Source organism: Physcomitrium patens, chromosome 9 (genome assembly GCF_059467195.1).
Source record: "Physcomitrium patens ecotype Gransden chromosome 9, ASM5946719v1, whole genome shotgun sequence".
In the NCBI taxonomy this organism is placed as follows: domain Eukaryota; kingdom Viridiplantae; phylum Streptophyta; class Bryopsida; order Funariales; family Funariaceae; genus Physcomitrium; species Physcomitrium patens.
The window spans coordinates 8,341,369-8,365,460 of record NC_143418.1 but is presented as its reverse complement, the minus strand read 5'-3'; the positions used below and the strand labels follow the sequence as shown (position 1 = coordinate 8,365,460).

The window sequence follows — 24,092 nt, the reverse complement described above, 5'->3', positions numbered from 1 at the left end:
AGTAGGCAAATTAGATAACATCTTATAGAGAAGCCTTATAGATGTGGATTTTACTTAATATATGTATCATTATGATTTATTTTATATCAATATTCTCTTTCTTATCTTTAATCTTTGTTTAAAAAAATACATTCAAATCTAAGCTATATGAAAGTAAATACATCAAAATTTTAAACTAAGCTCAATCTTATTCAAACATGGTAAAGAAAAAAAGATTCAAATGAATTCTATCCTTTTATTAAAAAAAATTGGAAAAATAAATCAAAAGTAGAATATTATAAAATAAATATTAGAAATCAATAATGTTTTATTGAGTGGCACAATTTACTTAAAAGAATGCAACACATCCTTGTCGCAGATACAACCCACACTTATCAACTCACTCATTTATCTATTGTCAATGCCTGGTATGTCAAGCAAGTTGCAAGGCCAAATAATCACAAGCCTATTACGGCAACATGCCAAATTTGTGTCAGTAATTGGTTTCCCGAGAGGGCGAGGCGGGGGTTATTCCGGGTATAAACCTTATCCCTTCTTCCCGGGTATCACCCCTCTTCTCGTTGCGCTGGTTCTTTGCTTTTGAACCCTCGTCATGTTTCGTTGCCTTCATCTTCTCAGAATTGTTGTGCCCCTGTCTTTGCAAGCCTCTAAGGTTGAGGGGGTCTCGTTACTGAAGCTTGGAAGGCAGGAGTCATGGCCATGGCATCGCTCGTCGTGGTTCCCTCTTCGTTGAGCTGCTCTTCCTCCACCTTCTTTACTGCTCTTCCCTTGCTAAGTAATATAGCGGCGTCCGCGTCTTCGTGTGTGTCCGTCTCGCTGCCCGCCATTGTGTGCGGCCGGGGCGACAGGCGCACTGCAAAGGGCAAGCGCGCTCGCGGCTCATTCGGCAACTGCCGCCCTAAGGACTCCTCCAAGGGGACTGGATTGGCCGTCACGCCGCTGCCACCACGGACCAAGAAGGAGGTTGAGGATACCGAGTTCATCAACGTGGAGATTGACGAGAGTCTCTTCAACAGGCAATGAGGATTTGAATGTATTTGGCTATTACTGCACTATGCTGTCCTTCGAAGTTATTGTTATAGCCATTTTTGGACCTTCAAGGCCTACGTGGAGATTTTTGTATGGTATGGTGTTTTTCTTTTAAATTTAATTCTTCAATTTAGCGTTTCAACCATTTTTTCACCGTATCTATTTTTCTGGAATGGACAACTGCACTCGCATTTCAAATTCATGGTTCGAACACCAATGCCGCATCTCTTTTCATGGGTGTCTTGGTTCATTTATATATGAGGCGAGGGTTACTAGATTTTATGATATCTGAGCGGACTGCTCATAGACTTATAAATTGGTTGTAGAGGCGGAATATAGGAACCAGCATTGGTGTGTTCAAAAAGATAAGTATGGATTTAGAAGTGAGCTTGTCTTTGAACATTGCACGGAGGTTGGAGCGAGACGTGAGAAACAAGTACATTGCACTGCACAAAACTTGCTTTGATTTCAAAAGGAAATGATACATCACTCCACTCTGGGTAGTCCGAAAACCCATTTACAGTTCACAATTGCTGATAGTATAGCCAAACAATCCAAATGCGTGACTTCTGATAGCGAAAGCCCTTCCAAGTACACGTGAAGGTTCCTCCACGTGCTTTTTTGGAAGGGTCTCCGCTTCCACAAGCAATGGCATCAGATATAGTGCACCATACCCACTTGCAACAAATTAGTGTGGGGGATATCGAAGGTATCGATGATGCTTCGACAGTTGCGACGCAGGAATCCATAGTAGTCGTCAATAATGAACTTTCGAAGGAAATTTGATTCCGACTTGCACCGCAAATTTGTGTGCCCAAGGATGTAAATTACACCGTTTTGTCTGGCTTGCTGCAGACCCTCAATCTTCCTTTGCGCCCTGCTGTCAATCTCAATGTCGTGGTCAGTTTTCCGCCCCTTGTCGTGGGCACCCGTAACAAGGCTTCCTCCTGCTTGGTAGTCTTCGAGTGCTCTGCAATCTTCATTGGCAGGATTCGAGGCCAATTCTAGTTGCAATGCTCCTGCGGCCTCAGCTCGAAGAAATTCCTCGAGGCTGCTCATGAGTTCGTCTTCAAGTTCGGCACCACGACCATCATCATCTTTGTAGCCGTATCGCACAGCACACCGGTACATACGATAGGCTGGGGGACCCACTCGGCGGAGCAGGATGCGTTCTTCCGCAGGAACTGTAGGCATGGGCAGATTCTTGATGCAGACCAAAATCAGGGTGGAGTGCATGGCGGGGAGGTTGCTAATCAAGTGCCCAAATATGCCAGGTACACCCTGAGAATTCCACAATAAGGCAAAGGATGGATTAATTAACAGTGAACTCAATTGTTAGTTCTATGGGTTGCAACAGGAGGACAGAATGTGAGTAATCTCGGAGCTGTGTTGTACATGTTCAGGGCTAGAAGTTAACTCAATTTAAAGTACGTTAAGCCACTGTCGCTAATAGATGTAGAGATAGTTTTCCTTGTAAAGCCTATGACGGTTTTTGAGTACAGAAATTTCATTATTTGAATTTGACTAGGTACCTGTGGTAGTTCGGTGTAGATGAGGCTGATCCCCGGAACACGAGCAATGCCCAGGTTTGAGCCGAGCCCCAGCAACCAGTTCATTGATAGCTTGTTGTTGACTTCATATTTGAATGCCTCCTTCCGGGTGTAGTACCAAGTGTACATGATTGAAATGAGCCCTGTCACAAACGCAATTGGAATCCAACCATATTGCGGGATCTTGTACATCACAGAAGAGAAATATACCAACTCTATGGCGCCGAAGAAATCAAAGAAAGCGAGAGTAAGCCACAAGTTCTTTTGCCAGATCATGAGCATGATGAACGACACGAAGAACGTTGTCATGAAAATAACGGCCACCACAGTTACACCATACGCATTGCCGATCTTGGCTGTGTCTTGAAGCGCCGCAGTAACAATTATGCACATTACCATGAGGGCCCAGTTTATTTCAGGGATGTAGATTTGGCCTTCATACTTGGGAGATGTGTGGACAATCTTGCATCGTGGGAAACATCCCAAAGCCATTGATTGGACAACAATGGAAAAGACTCCCAAAATCATGGCTTGGCTAGCAATAACGGCAGCTGCAGTCGCCACTACGAACATGGGCCAGTACACGGGCTCTGGATATGAACAAAGATACCATGTTATCTAAGTTCAAACATCGCTTCAACGTCGTTGAATTAAATCCCTACTGAAACTGATTGCGCAAATCAATTAGGGAAAACGAGACAAGGGGAGTTGGTGGGCAGTACTCACTTGGAATTGAGGAATAGAACGTGGTGCTAACCATATCCTGATGCTTCATGAGCCATGCAGCTTGGCCTATGTAAGCTAGAATCAAGCAAGGGTATGCCACAATGGTGCAAGAGATCTGCAAAAGTAGTCAATGTAAGCGAAGGTTGTCCATGTGGGTGCAACGCTAAACCTACTTGACACGAAGAAACATGCGCTTGCTTCACGAATTTGAATTTTCAGTGTTCGATTGAAAACTACATCCCTCAGCAAGAGCATCTCACCTTAATCATTTCAGACATTTTACTAAGAAAAAGTTAATGTATAGCGGTTAAGACCGAGAGTTAGTATCGAATTTAAATTCTACCTGAATTGATGCTACGGAGAAGTGAGCAAGATCGGCGAACATGGCTTCCGACCCTGCATTTTCAGACAAAGCTTATTGGGAAAGTGCCCACAATGATTGGCTTACAATCGGCAAGCTGCAGACGCGGTGTCCATCAGCATGTCCAAGGTCCATTATCCTATCACATCAAGCTGTTGAAGGATTGAATAAATTGGTAGGATTTCACGCTTGCTGTTGTTTGACAACCATACCTGTAATTGCAAGAACAACACCTCCAAGCGAGACCCATCCGTCCCTCTTGTTGCGTTTGAAAAACGAATTGATGTAGTAAGGGTTGAACGCCTTGAAAATGGAGGGGTCAAATTTGATGATGTTGTAAATGCCGATGAGTGCAATGCAGGCGAACCACAAGCAAATGCAAGGCGCAAAGCTGTTGCCCACTTTATGCGTACCGAACCTCTGAATGGCGAACAGCACCACCAAGCTTGCGACGGACACCTCGACCACCACATCTGCACACGAAATACTCAGACAGTGACGAAGCTTGTGGCATCTTATTTAATAATCTTCAACAGATTTCTTATGCTGGGATGAGGTAGAGCATTGATTGAGAGATAGCAGAGCTTGGAGCTGCTGTACTAACCGTTTGATATTGTTGGTGTGTTGACCTTGAGTCCTGACACGGCTGAGAGCACTGAAGGCAACCAACACACATGGGAGTGAAGACATTAATTTTGTGATAATTTTTGGTAAGATTGACTTAACTTAGCCCCCAAGACTGCGATGGATGTGTACCTGAGATGGAAGGGGTCAGGACGCCATCGCCGATGACACAGCACGTCCCGACCAGTGCCACAGTCAGCAAGAGATTCTTCCAGAACCTGCTCCTCTCGAGATACTCCTTGATCTTTGCTGCACGTTTCGCATTTTGCGTTGGGAGGTCCAGCTGGTAAGTGGAAAGAACTCGATCCTCTGGAGCTTGATTGGTGGCCAAGTTGATCTTCGCGTAGCGGCATATCAGTGAGTAGAGAGCAAACGTCCCACCTGCAGTTACCCGTGCCATCGAGTTGTTCAGTGTGCGGATTCGTTAAATACTTGCAGAATGTCACTTCAAATGAGCTCTTCAAGCAGACGAGACAGCTCAACCTATTTGACTGTCTTCCTTTCAAATTGCCCGTCTTTCTGAATTTAACTGAATATCAATATCGCAGACCCTTAAAGTGCGCGATTGGTAGAGCACTTAGGGGAAATGAGTTAAGGATAAGTTTATTTTATTTATTTATTTATTTATTTTTTTTGGAGAATGCAAAACCCACAGGTGGAGACTAACCATTGCCGTTGTCGTTGGCCTGAAGGACAATGAAACAATACTTGATGAGGGGAATGAGCGTAAAAGTGTAGATGATGAGGCTAAGCACACCCAGAATGTCGTCGTTCAACGCAGGGATGAAATTGCCTGCGTCGTCCGTCTTATTCAAGACGTGTGTGCTTGCGTACACGTACAGTGGCGATGTCCCGATGTCACCGTAGATTACTCCAATGCTCTGGAAGGCGAGATGCGCAGTGGTTATCCTCGAAATTTTCTGAAAGGATCAGCAACGGAAAAGCACACGCCCACCATGAGTACTCACAGCTCGAATTTCGAATCCCACCCCCGGCACTGCGGCAGCGCTTTTGCGGACTTGTGGGTGGCCGAGGTGGGCCTGCGTCACGACCTCAAATGGTTGTGCTTCAATGCAACGCACACGGCAGCGTCAACATGAATCAGCCTCAAGATAGATAGATATAGATTAATAGATATATCAGATTCTGTTGAATGTCCCATATTATATGTACAGAAAGCTGTAACTTATCCAGCTCTTAAATAAGACACTGGAATTGCCCATCCCTTTCATTGCTTGACTTCCTACAACAAATGATGTCCATCCGATTTTCATAACACATCATGTTTTCATAACATGGTATCAGAGTTGGATGAACAGTGTTGTGGATGAGATTTGTCTGAATCGAATTTGGATGAACGGATTGGATGTTTTTGTAGGTGAAAACTTGGATGGAAGTATTCTATGGATGATGTACTTGCTGCTAGAGCTCCATTTCCATTGGAATGTTGTTGAAGTCGAGGAGTTGTTAGAATTGCTAGATGAATTTAATTCTATTGATGTTGATTTTTATTTAATTGAATTCTATATATTGTTCGTAGTGAAAAGTTTTTTTTTGCTCCAATATAGCTTAATACTACTACTACTCCTCAAATATTGTATTTTGTAGGCCATTTGTTAATTATTCACTTATAGTTATTTATTGCTATTGTATTAGTTGTATTAGTTATTTGTTGCTATTGTAGTAGTTGTATTTAGTAATGGCATCATCTTCAATGTATCATTACATTGATTAATTAGATGAGAAAAACTATGGTGCATGGACATTTGTTATGAAACACTTGATGTGCATTTATAAGATCTACATGTATGTAGGCAAGACATTAGAATGTCCTATAGGTATTGATGAAAAAAATTAAAATAAGAATTAAGTGAAGTAAAAGTACAAACATTGATTGCACTTAATGTTAAGTCTTCACAATTAACTCATATATGCAAATGTAATGCTACAAAAGAGATGTGGGGCATATTGGCTAAGATTTGTAAGCCCTTAAGAATTATTAGTAAGATATTTTTAATCAAGAAATTGCATAATCTTTGATATGTGGATGGAAAGCTTATGGAAATTAATTTTGGAGAGATTTTTTATCTTAGGGATCAGTACATTGAAGTTGGTAGTGAAATGAGCAAATAGAGCATGGCATTTTTTATACTTACTATATTACTATAATTTTCTATTATTGGCAAGGTCTATAGGTAATCTTTTTTACACAAGCACAAGCATGCCACTAGTATTTTAGATATAATAGTGTTTGACCTTTGTTATTCTAATACGCCTAGCTTTGGTGGTGCCAAATGATTAGCTGTGCAGATTAATGAATATTATGGTTATTGTAGCCTTATATTTTTTCAAATTAAAAACCAAGTATATTTTACTTATAAGCCTTGGGAAACAAAGGCACAAAAAAGAAGAAGAAGAATAATAAAAACTTTTAACATTGATCAAGATACTAAATTCTTGAATAATAAGCTTAATCTTTACTTTAAAACTAAAGGCATTTAGTACATGATTACTCTTACACATATATATAAAATTATCAACATAAAAAGCATATAATATGGATTATTTTTAGAGTACAAACACTTTTAGATGATGCTAAGTTAGATCATCAATATCAAGCATTTGAAGCAAAATTTATGACTTGGACTTGCAATCACCTTCAATTTGCAAGACTTGGTGGTAAGACACCACACAAAGTTTTTTATGGTGAAAAAGCTTCTCTTCAAAATGTTTATTATTTTGATTTTATTGCTTGATATCACATACTAAAAGAAAAATATCAAAAGTTCAATGTAAAGATAAGAAGGATATTTTTGTTGAATATTCAAAAATAGCAAAAAGATATGAAATTTTTCTACCTGAAGAAAAATAGATGATTATTAGTTGATATGTGATTTTTCTTCATAATAAGAATGAGTTACTTGGTGAGCCACTAATTCTTCAAGAAAATTTTTGAGAAGATATGGATCATAGAAATAATCTTATTTTGATAGATTTTCAACATCTAAGTGAATTAGAAATATTTTAACCTTAAGTTTTAAGATTATATGTATATGATGGATTAGGTAGAAAAATGGTTGAAGCGGAAGTAAATTTAATATCAATAGAAGTAGTAGAATTCCATCTACCCAAAGTAGAGACAATCACTTAGGCTCTACTATCAAGATGTCATTATGTAGGTGGCATTGATTTGAAAAATATTATAAGTGGCAGTAGGATACTACTACTTATTAATATAAAATTTATTAATTTAAATTCACTAATTATCTATGTCAATGACATACTTATTAGTGGCAAGAACTTTGAGATCCTTGTGAAATGAAAGAATAAATTGCAAAAATGCTATAAGATGAAAGACCTTAGTGGCCTTTTGATTTTTTTTGCATTAGTTTTTTGTAAAACAAAAAAATAATACTTTTAATTTGAGCCAAATTAAGTATATTTATTGAAAGTTTGAAGAATTTTGGAATAAAAGATACAAAAGCAATTGCTACACCATTGGTATAAAGTCATGTCACTATACATGTAAACAATGATCTTCTAGATGCAAAATATATAAAGCTTTATTGAAAAGTTTTAAGTTCATTATTGTATATTACAAATGGTACAAGGTATGACATTGTATTTTCTTATCATTACTTTGATTAATACATGGTACATCCATATGTTTTGCATTGATAAGGAATCAAAAAAATATTTTTTTATTTACATAAAAAATTAAATATTTGATATTATAATATGGAAGAAAAGAAACAAATTTATAATTTATAGGCTATAGTAATGTAAATAGAGTAGATTGTGTCGAAAGACACTATTAAATAAGAGGCTATGCATTTATATTGAGGGGGCAATTATCACTTGGTCAAGTAAGAAACAATCTTTAATTTCTATTCTATTAATAAAAGTAATGTATGTAACTTTGATTACTGCAACAAGGAAGACTTTGTCGCTTTGTAAAGTACTTAAGAATTATGACATTCTTGAATAAAAAAAGGATTTTTAATTATAAAAATAACTATTTCTATTCTCAAGAATCTAGTACACCATAGTATCAAGGACACAAATTGAAAGAAGATACATAAAGTTGTCGAATCTCTATCAAAAGAAAAGTGACAAAAGACAAGAAAGTATGTATATTCAAGGAAGAACTCAAATGGCTATTACTAAAGATTAGAAAATATTAGACTCTTGAAACTAGACTAAAAGCAAAAAAAGAGTTGATAAGAGTGAAAAAGGCCTCACTCTTGCCTCTATATATACTATTGAATTAAAAACTATGTAGCAACATGCTATAGGACCTCTAGTATGCGTCCAACTTGTAGGACACATGTTTAATTTGTAACGCAAGTTTCTTAGATATGCGCCATATGTCCAACTTGTACTACAAGTGGTCAATATGCCAACATGTGGCCTCTTTGTTGGCCAAGTTTTCAACATATCAATCACCTATAGATATATATAAAGGTAAAATAGCATCTATAAAACTTCAACGAAGCTTTCCACAAGATATTATCATATTAATCTACTTTGACTTACTTCTATCTATTTTTATTATCTAGATAATTATCAAGATAAATATGTATGTTTATGATATTATCTCCCTTTTTAGGGACAAATTCCACGAGAAGCGGTAATTACATGTAGATGAAGTCAAAGATGCATCAAACTGTATTTACCACGTACTCTAATCTTTATTCCCTTCGAAGGTAGTTGATAGGTCCCTTCAACCATCAATAATATTTCATACCAAAGTGAGAAGACTATCCTTATATTTGATCATTATTGAGGCCTTCATAACTTCCTTCAAACAAAAAATTAGTAATACCATCAAGAATGGTTTCTACCTCCAAAAGTATTACAAAATATTGGGAGTTCCTTCCAAGGTCGTGGTACCAAATGCATTGTATTTTTCCATTTCTTCAAGGAAGAACATGTAATTTTTTAAAATATTTATATCAATTTTTCTATTTCAAAGGTTGTAATAGTTGCAATGTCTAGTTTAGTAACTAAGCAAATGATTGTTCTTAAATTAAATCTGCTAGTTGTTGGTTTTCCATCTCCTAAGCACTAAAAAATACAAAGAAACAATGATACAAGATAGAATGAAATCTCTATTGGGCTTGCTTTGCTTTATAGCAAAGAATTTCTTAACTCTCTATCTTAGTTTTGATGGATGTCGTTGATGAAAAGCTTTTACTTTGGCTGATGCATTTGCTAGATTGTTGGATGGCTCTCATGTGCATTCATTAATGCCAAATCTACACCAATGTACTAGATATTTTAACCTATTTGAGCATCACCTTGAATCTAAGACTTCTTCTACTTCAAATTCTTTATTGTTGTCCACTTCTATAGGAGGTGGTTGCATTTATCTTCTTTCTTATATATCCATTGTCTTGTATGGTTCAAGTAGAGATACATGGAATACATGATGGATTTTCATAGACTCTAATAGGTATATTCAATAAGCAAGTAGATTGATCTATTTACAAATAGAAAATAGTTCAAGCTTATGATAATTCAGCTTATCACAAAGACAAATCATTTTAATATTACGACAAAGTAACCATATCTTATCCCCTACATGGAATTGAGATTGTTCCTTGCAACAGATATATATATTGGCTTTTTATTGTTCTTGAGCTTTTTTTATTTGTGCCTTCATTGTTGCATGTAGCTCTGACAATCAATTTGCGACATCTTTCACTGCAGGATTATCAACTTTTGAAAAGTTAAAAGTTTCAAATCGTGGATAATAACTGTAATTGGCAAAGAAAGGTGTTTGTTGAATAGAAGAATGTACCAAATTATTGTAAACAAACTCTACCAATGGCAAAAGTGTTGTTCAATCATCTTGTAGATAGTTGATGGTATACCTCAAATACTACTTTAAAACTTGATTTATCTATTCTATTTGTCCATCAATTTAAGGATGGAAAGCTGAAGATGGTTTTATATCCACCTTCAATATTTTGAAAAGAATTCTTCAAAATTTCCATAAAAACTATGTTCCTCTATCTGATATAATATCCCTTGATAATCCATGATAGCAATAGATATTGTCAAGGAAGAGTTTAGATGTTATTTCACATGTGATAGATTTTATACATGATAGAAAATATGCCATCTTGATGAAACAAACTTCAATCATGAATCTAGAATCATATGAACTTGAAATTAGAAGATTCGTGATAAAATCCATAGAAATTGAAGACCATGGTTGTTTTGATATAGGTAATGGTTGGAGGAGTCTATAAGATCGATGACGAGGAGTTTTTGATCTTGAACAAACATTACATTTCTGTACAAATTCTTCAACAGCCTTCTACATTTGAGGGTACCAAAAATCCTTGGATATAAGCTCCAAAGTCTTATTATATCCAAAATATCCTGTTACAAAGAAATAATGATGAGTTTCAAGAGCATGTAATCATGCTTCTCTTTTTGGAACATATAAGCGTCCTTTAAAATAGAGTAGTTTTTCTTTAAACTCAAATTTTGAAGTAATTTGAGACTTAAAGGAATTATTTTTAATATCATAAATAAAAAGGTCTAAGGACATATTCGCTTGGATCTACTTGACAAAAGTCAAATCAATAGTCAATGTTGATTTCATAGCTCAGAGATGAAATTATTTTAACTTCAATAAAATTTTCTTTTGTTGATAAAAAGTTGCTTCTCATTCTTTTGGTGTAAGATAAGAACGTCTAGAAAAGGCATCAAACAAACCTTATTTTTTTCATAGCCAATAAGTGATATTGAACTTGAATCTTGACAAAGACATATTTCAACCAGCCTGGCGATGATTCAAATCATGTATAGACATGAAATACTCAAAATTCTTGTGATCCATATATATAGTAATTGAACTTGAGCACCTTCTAAATAATAATGCCATTCTTGAAAAGAATCCACAATTGTAAGAAGTTCCTTATCGTAGATCTCATAATTAATCTTGATTATTAAAAATTTTCTTGAATGAAAAGCTACTAGATGAAGTTTGCCATCCACTCCTATTTGTAATAAGAGTGCACCCAAGGCAAAGTTAGATACATTTGTCTCCATAAAAAATGCTTTGGAAAAGTCGACGCAATGCATGATTGGTATACAAGTAAAAGCTTTCTTCAATACTTCAAATAATGCTTTTGTTTTTTTATTCCACTCGAGCTTGTCTTTATAAGTTAAACATATAAGTAGCACTGCAACTTGAAAAAAGTTCTTGATGAAGATTTGATAATAATTAGTAAATCTCAAAAAGTATTATACATCTCTTACTATTTTTGGAGTCTTTCAGTCTATGATTGTCTGAACTTTTTTAGGATCCATCATTAGACCATTGTTTAAAACGATGTATCCTAAGAAGTCAACTTGGATAGTATGAAATACACACTTTTTCATCTCGGTGTACAATCTCCCATTTCTAAACTTTTGTAACACATGACAAACATTAACTTCATATTTTTTTGTATCCTTAAAGTAGATTAAAATGTCGTCTAAATAACAGACAACAAAATCATCTAAAAATTCATGAAAAACATCATTTATAAGATGTTGAAAAGTAATTGGTGCATTCGTGAGTCCAAATGGCATGATATTATATTTAAAGAGTCCATACCTTGTTCAAAATGCAGACTTCCATTCATCTCCTTCTTTAATGTGAAGTAGATTGTATGCTTTTCATAGATCTATTTTTATATAAATCTGTCATGGACATACATTGGAAGATTCTTCAAATATTCTTCTAGAATATTCTCTAAAGATTCTCTAAAGATTCCTTTAGAAGGTTCTAGAAGATTCTTAGAATATTCTCTAAAGATTCTCTAAAGATTCCTTTAGAAGGTTCTAGAAGATTCTTAGAATATTCTCTAAAGATTCTCTTAGAAGGTTCTAGAATATTCTTAGAAGGTTCTAGAATATTCTGATAGATTCTAGGAAGTTGCTCGAGAAGTTTCCTAATTAGTAGAAGTTGTTGGAGAAGCGTCCTAGTTAGCGGAAGTAGCTCGAGAAGCTTCCTATTCAGTAGTATATATAGGAGTCGAGGCTGAAGGGTTCTTCAGTCTCGACAACACATCTCTTGGAGTTCTAGTTCACCTTTCTGGTGTTGTTCTTGTACTCATCTGTTTAATCTAGTTCTGCCACTTCTTCTTGAACTTCTTGTTAGATTTCAAGTCTGTATTTTGTGTCCGTGACAAGATCTTAGATTGATTTAATTGATCAAGAAGACTAGATATCAAAGGTAGAGGATATATATTCTTGATGGTAATCTTATTGAGTCTTCAATAATCCATGTACATTCGCAATGATCCATCTTTTTTCTTCACAAATAAAGGTAGGAGCTCTTGCACAAGATTTTGAATGGCATATGAAATTCTTGGCCAAGTTCTCATCAATGTCCTTTTTGAGTTCAGCCAACTTATTTTGTGATAAACTATAGATTGGACCAAATAGCAGCTAAGTTCCTTCTTTAAGGTTGATTGAGCAATCATATAGACAATGCTTCGAGACAATATCTACATTGTTCTTCTCAAAATCATCTTAAAAATCTTGATATTGACTTAGATTTTTACTTGAAATCTTTTCATTATTTAAAATCGGTGTGGCACAAATAATAAAAGACGATCTTTTTTTTGCAGCATGCAAAAGAGCTTTTACACCTACAAGTATAAATTTGGCTACACTAAACTCATAACTTTCTACTGAATTAGAAGAATTCTAAATAATGTTTGTGAAAAAGTCAAGTTTACGAGATATCCAATCTATCACAAGATTATATTTTTCTAGCCATAATAAATCTAAAATGATTGGATTAGAGGGAGATTTAATTATATTAAAAATTATGCAACTATTATGACCATTTATTACTACATCTATAGGAAGTATTTTATGAGTAACATCTTTAGAAGATAACAAATGATTGTCTATGACTTCTTTATGTATGGGTTTAGTTTTTTGTACTAATTGTATATTATGACTTTAAACAAATTCTTCATCTTAAAAATAAGGAGAGGCTCGTGAATCTATTAAGGCAGAGGCTTTGGAGTTCTTAGATTCTAAATGTACATCTATTGTAAAACAAGGATAGGATTTTGAGGAGAAAATAGGATCTTCATTAAGAATTGTACAAGATTCTTATTGCACACTCTTTATTCTAAATAGACAAATGTATTTTCTGACATATTTTTATTTACAATAATAGAACTTTTCATTTTGTAGTTGCGTCATTTCTTTCGATAATGTTGACTAATATGCTTTGCTTTTCCATAATATAAACATAGTCCTTCTTCACGACAATGAGTCTTTTCTTGTTTGATAAGAAGTTTAAAATATGTGGTATTAATTTGCATGTCATCTATTTTCAAATGCTTAGATTAAGAAGTCATTGGTGCCATCATTGAATTATAATAACTTTAAGGTTTTTTTGTGCAATTCTCAAATCAAAAATTCAAAAAGTTGATTCTCATATTTTACAATAAAGTCAATTGCTTGACTCAATGTCCAAGGATCAAGTAAATTGAGCATCAATTTTTTTACTTCATATTGTAATCTGTAGACAAAATGGTGGTTAGTGCTGCATCATCCTATTTGATATCTATTGCTGAATGTTGAAATTATAAAGCATTGTCGTATTACATGCTATCTTGCTTGAGAATGTGCCAGGCATCTGGCTGTAGGAGGTAGTATGGTGTTTCGCTAGTACTCAAGCAGTCTATCGGATTCTTGACTACCCAAATATAATCTATATCGGATTGCAATGTAAAAGCTTAATTTCAATATAAAATGCCTAGAGACCCTATATAACTTCAATCTCTTTTGTTATTTTTATTTTATTTTATGTTTTTTATTTTATCTTTATTGTTAATTACCTTAATCTTAGACCATGAACTTTGGCAAGCTGTGATCTTCAATCTATCACTAGTGTCTCTGCAAATGCTTTCGAATGCTCAAGAAGTTTCAGTTCAACCCCGCTTATAGAATGTGAGGCTATGCTGCAATCTACATCGATGTCCCTTGGCCGCTCGCTGATATTCTCTTTATCCTTGTCGGTAGGTCCCCAGTTATCATAGAAATCCTAAACAACCCCCAAGTTGCCAACTTCCAATACGTCTTTAAACTGTTGGCAGATATCCTCTATCCGTATAATCAGATTAACACAACCACGCATGCATTCAGCATACTCAACCTTCTAGACAACTCTGAATTTCAACCATAGAAGTATCTCCCATTCCATCAACAATCAAGAGTACTAGCCTTTCCTCTCTTATGAAAAAATCCAGTTCACCCATAGAACACTGACTTTCAGCAATCATCCTCTCAGTCTCTCCAAAACCCTATATATAAAAAAAACTCCAATTCTCCGTCTTTATTCGAAAGTATGAAGCTAGCTCTCCGACCTAAAATCTTGATTCTCGAAAAATCCATTTCTTAACCTATCCTCCTCTTTTATCCTAAGAAGATCCTATTCTTCCGCCTTGAACTGTTCGAATTGGAACAGCCGACCCCCTACTTTCTCTCCCCCCATTTTTACCTTTAAGAGATCCTTTTACAGAAAGGACGTTCCCGGAACGGCACAAAGAACGAAGCAGCGTGAAACAAAATCGAAGCCTCGTAATTGGACCGTATTGGATTGCCCGACCTAGTCAGGTCTCATACTAGGTAAGAAGCCCATAATAGGACCTAGATTAGATGTTTTCTGAAATTGGATCCAATTAGCTCTTTGAACCAGGCTCACCCGACGTTGAATTGGTCCTTTCCCTTCTTACTGACTCCCGTTACTGGAATCGAACAAAGCATTTCATTATTGGTGAGTATGCCCTGGCTGACTGTAACGGGATAACTGAACTTGGCCTCTCAATATTTGCACTAGAATTGGCCGTCGCTTCTAACATCCAAGGTGACTAAATATTAATAAATCTTCTTCATTTATATTTTCATTATATAGACGTGTTACAATACGACATCCACCCCCTCTGAACTTGCGCATCCTCCGATATGCATTAATTAACCTAGTTGCCATTTGATTCATAATATATTCTCCAAATCTTCGTCTGGTCCATCTTCATCATCTCTGCTATCTAATCAATTTCATCTTCCCACTGCGGAATATCTATGTCTTCATTAAAATCTTCTATATTTATTTCTGCATATCTTTGTTAAAATAATTTCACTCTCTTCCCTACAATTAGTATTTTTAACCTTCTGCCATCTAATTCCTGCAATGAGTAAGTCGCATTATCATGAACTGTTGTTGCCACATACGGTCCAAACCAACGTTTTGAAAACTTTCGTAAAGTGCTATATTGGTTGTCCAGACTACTATCATAAACAAGTATCCAATCACCTTCTTCAATTACTTTAGGTCTCAATCAATGTTGCTTATCAAATCGTGCCTTGTTTTGTAACCTTGCTCTTTTTAACCTTTCCAATGCTATCTGCACATCTTCCGTTCTTTGCTCCAATTGTCGAATCCTAATAGCCAGAAGTTCTTCTCTTGTCAATTCATCTTCTCATGGTAGCATACTCCAAGTAAGTACCTTTTCTTCAATCGACATAATTGGTTTTCGACCTGTCATAAGTTCTATTGGCATATATCCTGTCACCGAACTATGTGTTGTTCGATCAGCCCATAATGCAAATGACAAAAGCCGTGGCCACTCTCTAACTTTCCCATTACAAGCTTTAACTAATGCTTTCACAATCGGTGGGTGACCACATTTGCTTTTTGCATTCCCTTCTGGATTATAAGCAGTAATCAGTGATAGTTTAACTCCACATCTTTCAAAGAACTTACGAGCTTCTTGTGCATTTAATTCTCCACGATCTGCAGTGATTTTTCCTACGCACCCGTAACGGCAAATGACATCTTCGAGCAAAAACCTACAAATCCCCTCTGTAGATTTTGTCCTCAATGCTCTTCCTTCTACTTGATTTGATAAATCTTCACGAGCTAAAACTAAATATCTCATCTGCCATAACCCAACCGGCATAATAACCAAATCAACAACCCATTTAAAATGAATAGCCAAAGGATGCGTAGGATGAAGACTATCTCGATGTCGGATATTAGAATACGATTGACAGATTTTACATGACTCTACAAATGAGAGCACATCTTGATACATATTTTTCCACCAATATAGTTCCTTGAGTTTAGCAAAAGTAGCCCAAATTCTTCTATGCCCTGCCCATAAACTATCATGAAACTCCTTTAATAATTTTAGTTTTTCTTCCTTTTTGCCTATCACTCGTTGTGGCATCCCAATTCCTTTCTTCGGTCTCTTCCATAAAAATCCATCTTGAAGCAAAAATCCATATGCTTTTTTTCTTATTTGTTTGAATTTTTCTGTAGACCAATTCCCCTGCTTAGTCAAGGTATTCAAATAATGACCAATATCCAATAATTCTCCTTCATAAGATTCTTCAAGAAATAGCTTGTCTTCTCTGTTGAGATTTGATATTGAATAGAATTTCAATCCAATGTCATTAATATCTTCAACGATTTCGTCCTCCCTCTCGTATCTTACTCGAGATAGCATGTCTGCTACTAAATTGTCCTTCCCAGTAATATGCTTAAATTCCAAATTTAGTAACTTAATATAAGCAATCTATCTCAACATTGTAATATCTAGCGTTGAACAGTTAGTAATCATTCCAAGCAATGGTAAGCAATCTGTTTCAATTACTACTACTGCCCCAATCTTATAGTCCTTTTTAGCTTTCATAGTCGAAACAACTTCCCAAAGTTCTCTTTTGACTTGCGAATATGCACGTTGACGAATACTTAAAAATTTAGCTCTAAATCGAACTGCAAATCTATTCCCACTTGAATCATCTTGACCCACAGACAATCCAATGGCAATTGGACTAGTGTCCATAGTAAGAATCACTGATCTATTGCACTTATAATCAACCTTCCTCAATATTGGAGGTGACATCAATAATTTCTTCAATCTTTATATTGCCTGAATATGCCTTTCTTTCCATTTAAATCGATAGCCCTTGCGGAACAGTTCATATAATGGATCTGTTATGTGAGCATAATGAGGGATCCAGATTCGATAAAATACACATGCACCTAAAAACCTGCGAACCTCTATTAAAGAATCACAATCCTCTTTCATCCTTCCAATTGCATCAACTTTAGTCGGATCTGGTTTTCTTCCATAAGATCCACATAAATGTCCAACAATCACAACCTCTTGTACTCCAAATACGGACTTCATACCTGATAATGTAAGATGAACTTCTCCAAGTCAAGTTAAAATCTTTTCACAATCTTGTATATGATCAACAACATATTTGCGACACCCCCTCTTATCTAAAGTTTCATCCTTGTCTCCTTCTCTGCACCCTTTTATAGGAACATCATCCAGAAAAGGCATAGTCTTCTCCAGAATAAAATCTCTCAATACCTTATTCATTCCATTCATCATATGCGTAACTGAGTTGATCGCGCCTAGATGAATAGAGTACATTCTAACCAATCCAAGTGGTATCCTCATCGTTGTCATATCTCTACTTCCTTCGACAAGTTGAAATTGATCATAACCTGAATACAAGTCACCCATTGAATAGATCGTCCTTCCTGCAAACGCCTCAGTAAATTCATCTACAATAGGTCCAATTCCTGCATTCCTGACAGTTATTGCATTCACCGGTTGCATATCTTGAATAAACCGTAGTGACCCATTCTTCTTAGGTACCGTAAACAATCGACTAGAATACGACGCAAATGAAGGTTCTAATATTTTCATCTTTATCTTTTCTTTTAATAGTTCCACCAATTTAGGTAAATGTGCCCTCGATACTGGAATCGGTCTTAGATTCCAAGGTACATGCGGTACAGTGAAGATAACTATAGGTGTTATAATATTTGGATCCACACATCCAATTTCATGAGATTCGAAGGCAAACGATCTACCTTGTTTAGCCAACATCTTTTTGAAGCAAGTAATTTCCTTCGGCAATAAAGAACCATCAGAACCAATCTTCAATTCTTCAAAAGACTCTTTAGTAAACTGATGTCCAATTCTCATTGGATCTCTTAAACTTGCTTCTTTTGATGCTTCTCTCATTTGTTCCTAAGAATCTTCTGGTAATAGTCTGGTAACAGGCTTTACTTTCTTATCTGCCGTTGTCGTATTACGTGCTTTTCTGCTCGAGAATGCGTCGGGCGTCTGGCTGTAGAAGGTAGTATGGAGATTCGTCAATAGTCAAGCAGTCTATCCATTTTTGACTATTATAATATAAACGACTACAAGATTACATCGTAAATCTATACGGATGCCCTTCGACTGCTCACCGAAGTCCTTTTTGTCCCGGCCGGTAGGTCTCTAAAAGTTACAGAGAACCCCGAACAACCCAAACTGTTAATCTTTGATATCCCTGTCATGTTGTAACACGAGTATACCGTGAAAATATAAAGAAAGGGGACTTTTATTAATATTCAGTTACCACGAATATTGGGAACAATGACCAACTCCAGTGCAAATACTGAGTGGTCAGGTTCAGTCACCCCGTTACAGTCAGTCAGGGCATATTGAAATGTTCCATTCGATTCCAATAACGGGAGTCAGCAGGAAGGAAAAGGACCAATTCACGCGACGGGTGAGCCTGGTTCGAAGAGCCATTTGGATTCAATTTCAAGAATCCAATCCGGGTCCTCTTACCCAATATGAGACCTGCATTGGTCGGGCAATTCAATGCAGTCTAGTTATGGGAACATCCAGGTTACTACGGGCATCTTACCCAATATGAGACCTACATTGGTCGGACAACCCAATGCAGTCTAATTACGGGAACATTCAGGTTACTATGGGCATCGTACCCAATATGAGGCCAGCATTGGTCGGACAACCCAATGCAGTCTGATTACGGGAAAATCCAGGTCTAACTACTGGACTCTTATCCAATATGAGACTTGAATTGGTCGGGCGACTCAATGTGGTCCCGATTACGGAGTTCGATTCTGTTTCAAGCTATCCTATTCTCTGTTTCAGGGAACGTTGTTTTCAGTAAATGGATCTCTTAAAGGTAAAAACGGAGGAGAAAGCTTTGATGGCGAGAGCCAATTTCGGATCTAAGCTCTGACAACAGGAGCCAATTCCGGATCCAAGACGGAAGATTGAAGAAATTCAGAGGATAAGGTTAGGGGGGGGAATAAGTTTTTGGGAGGTTTTTTTTTTCAGATCAGGGGGGATTTTTTTTTGGATCAAGGAGCTAGCTTCAAGCTCTTTTCAAGGTTACTAGTTCGGTTTCATTGGAGGTTTTTGAAGATCAAGGGGATTGGAGAGGAGCTTCATGCTTCGAGTCGGGGAAGAAAAGACAGAGAATTGGATTTTTCTTCTTCATAGAGTTTTGGGAAGACTGAGGCAATCATTGTTGAAGTCAGTGTTGTAATGGTGAATCGGGATTTTTTAATGAAGTGGGTTTGATTACTCTTGACTATTTTGTGAAATCAAGTTACGTCTGTGATTGAAGGATTAAAAGGATGTCTATAGGATTGAATATGCGGAGTGAATGAAATTTATTGGGTTAATCTAACAAGACAGTCAATGGATACAAGATCGTAAGTACAAAGCGGTATCGGAGATTAGCAGATTGGGTTGTTCGGGGTTCTCTGCAGCGTCTAGAGACCTACCGACTGGGGCAAAAAGGACTTCGACAAGCAGTCGAAGGACATTCATATAGATTTACGGTGTATTCTTAAAGTCGTTTATATTTTAGCAGTCAAAAACTGATAGACTACTTGACTATTGGTGAATCTCCATACTACCTTCTACAACTAGACGCTTGGCACGTTCTCGAGCAGGAAAGCACGTAATACGATACCACTTTGTACTCACGATCTTGTATCCACTGACTATCTCGTTAGATTAATCCAACAAATTTCATTCACTCTGCATACTCAATCCTATAGACACCCTTTTAATTCTCCAATCACAGACGTAACTCCGATTTCACAAAACAGTCAAGAGTGATCACACCCACTTCATTAAAAATCCTGATTCACCATTACAACACTGACTTCAGCAACGATTGTCTCAGTCTTCTCAAAATCCTATAAAGAAGAAAAACCCAATTCTCAGTCTTTTCTTCCCTGACTCCGAAGCATGAAGCTAGCTCTCTCCTATCTTCAAAAACTCCCCTCCCAAAACTATTCTCTCCTCTAACCTTATCCTCTGAATTTCTTCAATCTTCCGTCTTGGATCCGGAATTGGCTCCCACCGTCAAGCTTGGATCCAAAATTAGCTCTTGTCGTCAGAGCTTTTCTCCCTGTTTTTACCTTTAAGAGATCCTTTTACCGAAAACAATGTTCCCTAAAACGGCACAGAGAACAAGACAGCCTGAAAGAGAATCAAAACCCCGTAATCGGGACCATATTGAGTCACCCGACGAATTCAGGTCTCATATTGGATAAGAGTCCAAGAGTAAGACCCGGATTTTTCCGTAATTAGACTGCATTGGATTGCCCGACCAATTCAGGTCTCATATTGGGTAAGAGGACACGGATTGGATTCTCAAAATTGGATCCAATTGGCTCTTCGAACCAGGCTCACCCGTCGCTTGAATTGGTCCTTTTCCTTCCTGCTGACTCTCGTTATTGGAATCGAACAAAGCATTTCAGTATGCCCTGGTTGACTGCAACGGGGTGACTGAACCTAGCCACTCAGTATTTATACTGGAGTTGGTCGTTGCTCCCAATATTCGAGGTAACTGAATATTAATAAAAGTCTCTTTTCTTTATATTTTTACGGTATACTCGTGTTACAATATGACACTGTTTTATATCTCGTTTCTATAGTGACTTCTAGTGCTTGAAAAGATTCAAGTATGGTATAAACCTCTCTTGAATGAATCTCAACAATCTTATCATTATCCCCTAACCCAATAGATGTAATCAATTCCAATGAATCTTCCAATCCATTTTCTTCATAAACACCTAAAATCCTCTCATCATCTTGCAATGTACCTAACTTGCGTAGTTGTCCTTCAATATCATATAATCTTTTTCTTTCTTTTCTTTTAAAATCATCAACTTTCTTATACATAATATTTCTATTTTCCAAAATATCAATAAAACTCGCATCAAAGGCACCTTCATCTCGCGTGAGTACTCCTTCTTTTGTACCTCTATAATCTCGCTTCATAGTGGTACCTCTCCAAAATCCTTAAATCCTTCAACAATCTTTGGCAATGGTTTCTCCCTCAACCTATCTCGATTCCGTTCATGGTTAGGAGGTACTATTAGAAATTGTACAGCTTTCCTCCCATCTTCGCTACGTATCCTTACATAAGCAAAACCATCATCAAGTACTTTTGTTTCCATCCATGTTGCCATAATATAAGGTTGTCCTAAAATCAATGGATAAGATGTTGTATCTTGAACAAAGAAATGTTGCTCCGTCGCAACATCCCCAATCCGAATTTTGACATCTTGATAAGCTCCATATAATTCACCCCGTGTGTTATTAGCTGCTCGTATTGTCAATCCATGTTCCATATCAATTGGCCATTTTTGCTTCTTATAAAGATCTTTAGACATAAGATTTATTTAAAAACCATGGTCGACTAAAGCAACAATTGGTTCTTCTATATCTCCTACTTTCACTAATACCTCAGTAGTTGTCCTTGTCAAATGCTTTCGAGTATAATGGCTCAAAGTTTCTATTTTCTTATCACTATAATCTTCGAAACGTATTCGTTGATTATACCCATTCTTTTCATTTGTTGGTTGCTTGTAACCAATATCAACCTCTTTTTCATCTTTATATATTCTTGTATCAATAGCATGACTCATTCCAGTTTCGTCCATTAATTACCTCTTTCGCTTAATGCTGTCAATGATAACATCATGAAACTCCTTCTTTGTAATTCCCAAAACTTCTTTCAATGTGAATTCCACCTTAGCATTTAATATACGTTCTTCCAACATCCCTTTCAAATTTGTTGCCGCTTCAATGTCAGAAAGTAGCTTATAAGTAATTGATTTGCCTTTATCTTTTATCTCCCTTGTTTTTTCTTCCAATGATGCTGAGGTATCCTTTACAAGCAAATCTTATGAAGCTGCCTCTCGAACCTTGTCTCCTCGAGTTTGCCTCTTAGAAGAATTTCTTTCTCTCGTATCATCAAAATTTTCTCGTCTCTTTTCTTCCATCAAAGCTTCATGTTGGCTTTTAGCAATATATGCGTGAATTGAAAGAGACTCAACAGGATCTTTCCAACCTGTTGCACCTCGCATTGTAGTTGCAGTCCTCAATAATGCTTCTCAAGGTAATTTCCCTTCTTGCATTGTAGAAATGGCAGAAGCCCAAAACTCACTAGTTTCCGTACTTCCACCGAGGTCATCATCTACTCTAGCACCATAACTTGTACTTTCTCATGCTGCTATTTCATGCTCTTTTAAGTAATCTTGAACGAATACTCTCATTCCTCCCTTGCCAAAATTGGTTTGAAGAAGATCCTCCCTATCTTTTAATGCTATCTTCCCATCTTTCCAGCAAATAATTCCTTGCCGAATTATATTATTAAATTCATTGCAATCTTTCCTAGTGTGTGAAGCGTCATCAGACCAAATGCATCTTTATACATATCCTTGTTTTGAAACATTCTTCAAATTGTTTGTAGAAGTATTCTCTTCAAGTCTTGGCAATTTGATTTGAAGATCTCGCATTCTTCATGTAATTTCTTCCATCCCCATATCTGCTTTCTTTGATAAGGATGTCAAAGGTTGAATTGTAGGCATTGTTAATGGTGTTGTACATACTGGAGTTTTGGATGCTTATATTGTTTTCGAAATATTGCTCCTATCCTTCCTCCTTTCTCTTTTTGCAAGCAATTCCACCGCATCTTCAACGTTCTTCCACTTTGTTGTCAATCCTTCATCTTCTTCTTTGTCTTCAAGAAGGAGTTCCGATTTTCTTTGCAATTCTATATCAGCAGCTTGAAGAAATAGATCAACTTTGTTCGGCTCCAATGTCAATTTTTCTACCTTCGATAATTGAGAGTACTACCTCTCAAATTCTCTTAATAGCTCTGTTGCTTGCAAATTCTTATTAGGTTGTTCAATCCATTCCAGAAATAGCTTCTTAGTAATACGATCAGCATCTTCCAAGAAATATTTTTCTTTCAATGCATGTGAAAAAACCTCCCGTGAATTCCCATAACGATCCGTAATCGATGTAATATGGTCTCTTATCTTCGATATCGTGGTAAGTCCAAATAATTCAACCATTTTCTTCTCAAAAATCCGATTTAATTCCATTTCACGAACATAACATCTTAAATACCTTGAAATATTCCTTCCATCAAATTGATCAATTTTATTGACCACTGCTTGCAATGCTTTGGTTGCCATAGCTTCATTTTGATCATTGCTTTGCTATTGCTGCATTGATAATGAAAAGGCTTGAAACATACTAGCAATAGACGGATCCATGTGCATACCTTGTCTTTTAGAAGAACCTCCACCGGAAACTCCTCTCAAAGATCCTTCAAAATTTTTATTTTCATTCTCTATAATAATAAAAATAAAAATAAAACCAAATAAAATCCAATACCTTCTACATCAAGCTTTCACGTCGGGTTCATCACTTATGTCGTATTACATGCTATCTTGCTTGAGAATGCGCCAGCATCTAGCTGTAGGAGGTAGTATGGTGTTTCGCTAGTACTCAAATAGTCTATCAGATTCTTGACTACCCAAATACAATCTATATCGGATTGGAATGTAAAAGCTTAATTCCAATATAAAATACCTAGAGACCCTATATAACTTCAATCTCTTTTGTTATTTTTATTTTATT

At 36.5% G+C, this 24,092-nt stretch overlaps 2 protein-coding genes across 2 annotated transcripts in view; one reads left to right on the top strand and one right to left on the bottom strand.

Annotated features, from left to right (window-relative positions):
* Positions 1-585: 585 nt before the first annotated feature.
* On the top strand, positions 586-1,174 carry LOC112287031 (small ribosomal subunit protein bTHXc). Its single transcript, XM_024529631.3, has one exon. It carries the CDS (start codon positions 694-696, stop codon positions 1,021-1,023), a length of 330 nt encoding a protein of 109 aa, XP_024385399.1. The 5' UTR covers positions 586-693; the 3' UTR covers positions 1,024-1,174.
* Positions 1,175-1,476: 302 nt separating this feature from the next.
* The window catches only part of LOC112286294 (potassium transporter 1), a 43,218-nt gene continuing 20,602 nt past the window's right edge, over positions 1,477-24,092 (bottom strand). Inside the window, exons 3-11 of the mRNA XM_024528048.3 lie at positions 5,259-5,356; positions 4,958-5,210; positions 4,423-4,671; positions 4,271-4,321; positions 3,879-4,139; positions 3,649-3,701; positions 3,306-3,420; positions 2,562-3,169; positions 1,477-2,310 (exon numbers count right to left, since the gene is read on the bottom strand). Coding sequence (XP_024383816.1) covers positions 1,684-2,310; positions 2,562-3,169; positions 3,306-3,420; positions 3,649-3,701; positions 3,879-4,139; positions 4,271-4,321; positions 4,423-4,671; positions 4,958-5,210; positions 5,259-5,356 — 2,315 coding nt within the window. The 3' untranslated portion in view covers positions 1,477-1,683. The remainder of the gene's footprint in view (positions 2,311-2,561; positions 3,170-3,305; positions 3,421-3,648; positions 3,702-3,878; positions 4,140-4,270; positions 4,322-4,422; positions 4,672-4,957; positions 5,211-5,258; positions 5,357-24,092) is intronic.

Coding starts and splice junctions, on each gene's coding strand:
- LOC112287031 (XM_024529631.3), top strand. CDS start 694: ATGGCCATGGCATCGCTCGTCGTGGTTCCCTCTTCGTTGAGCTGCTCT.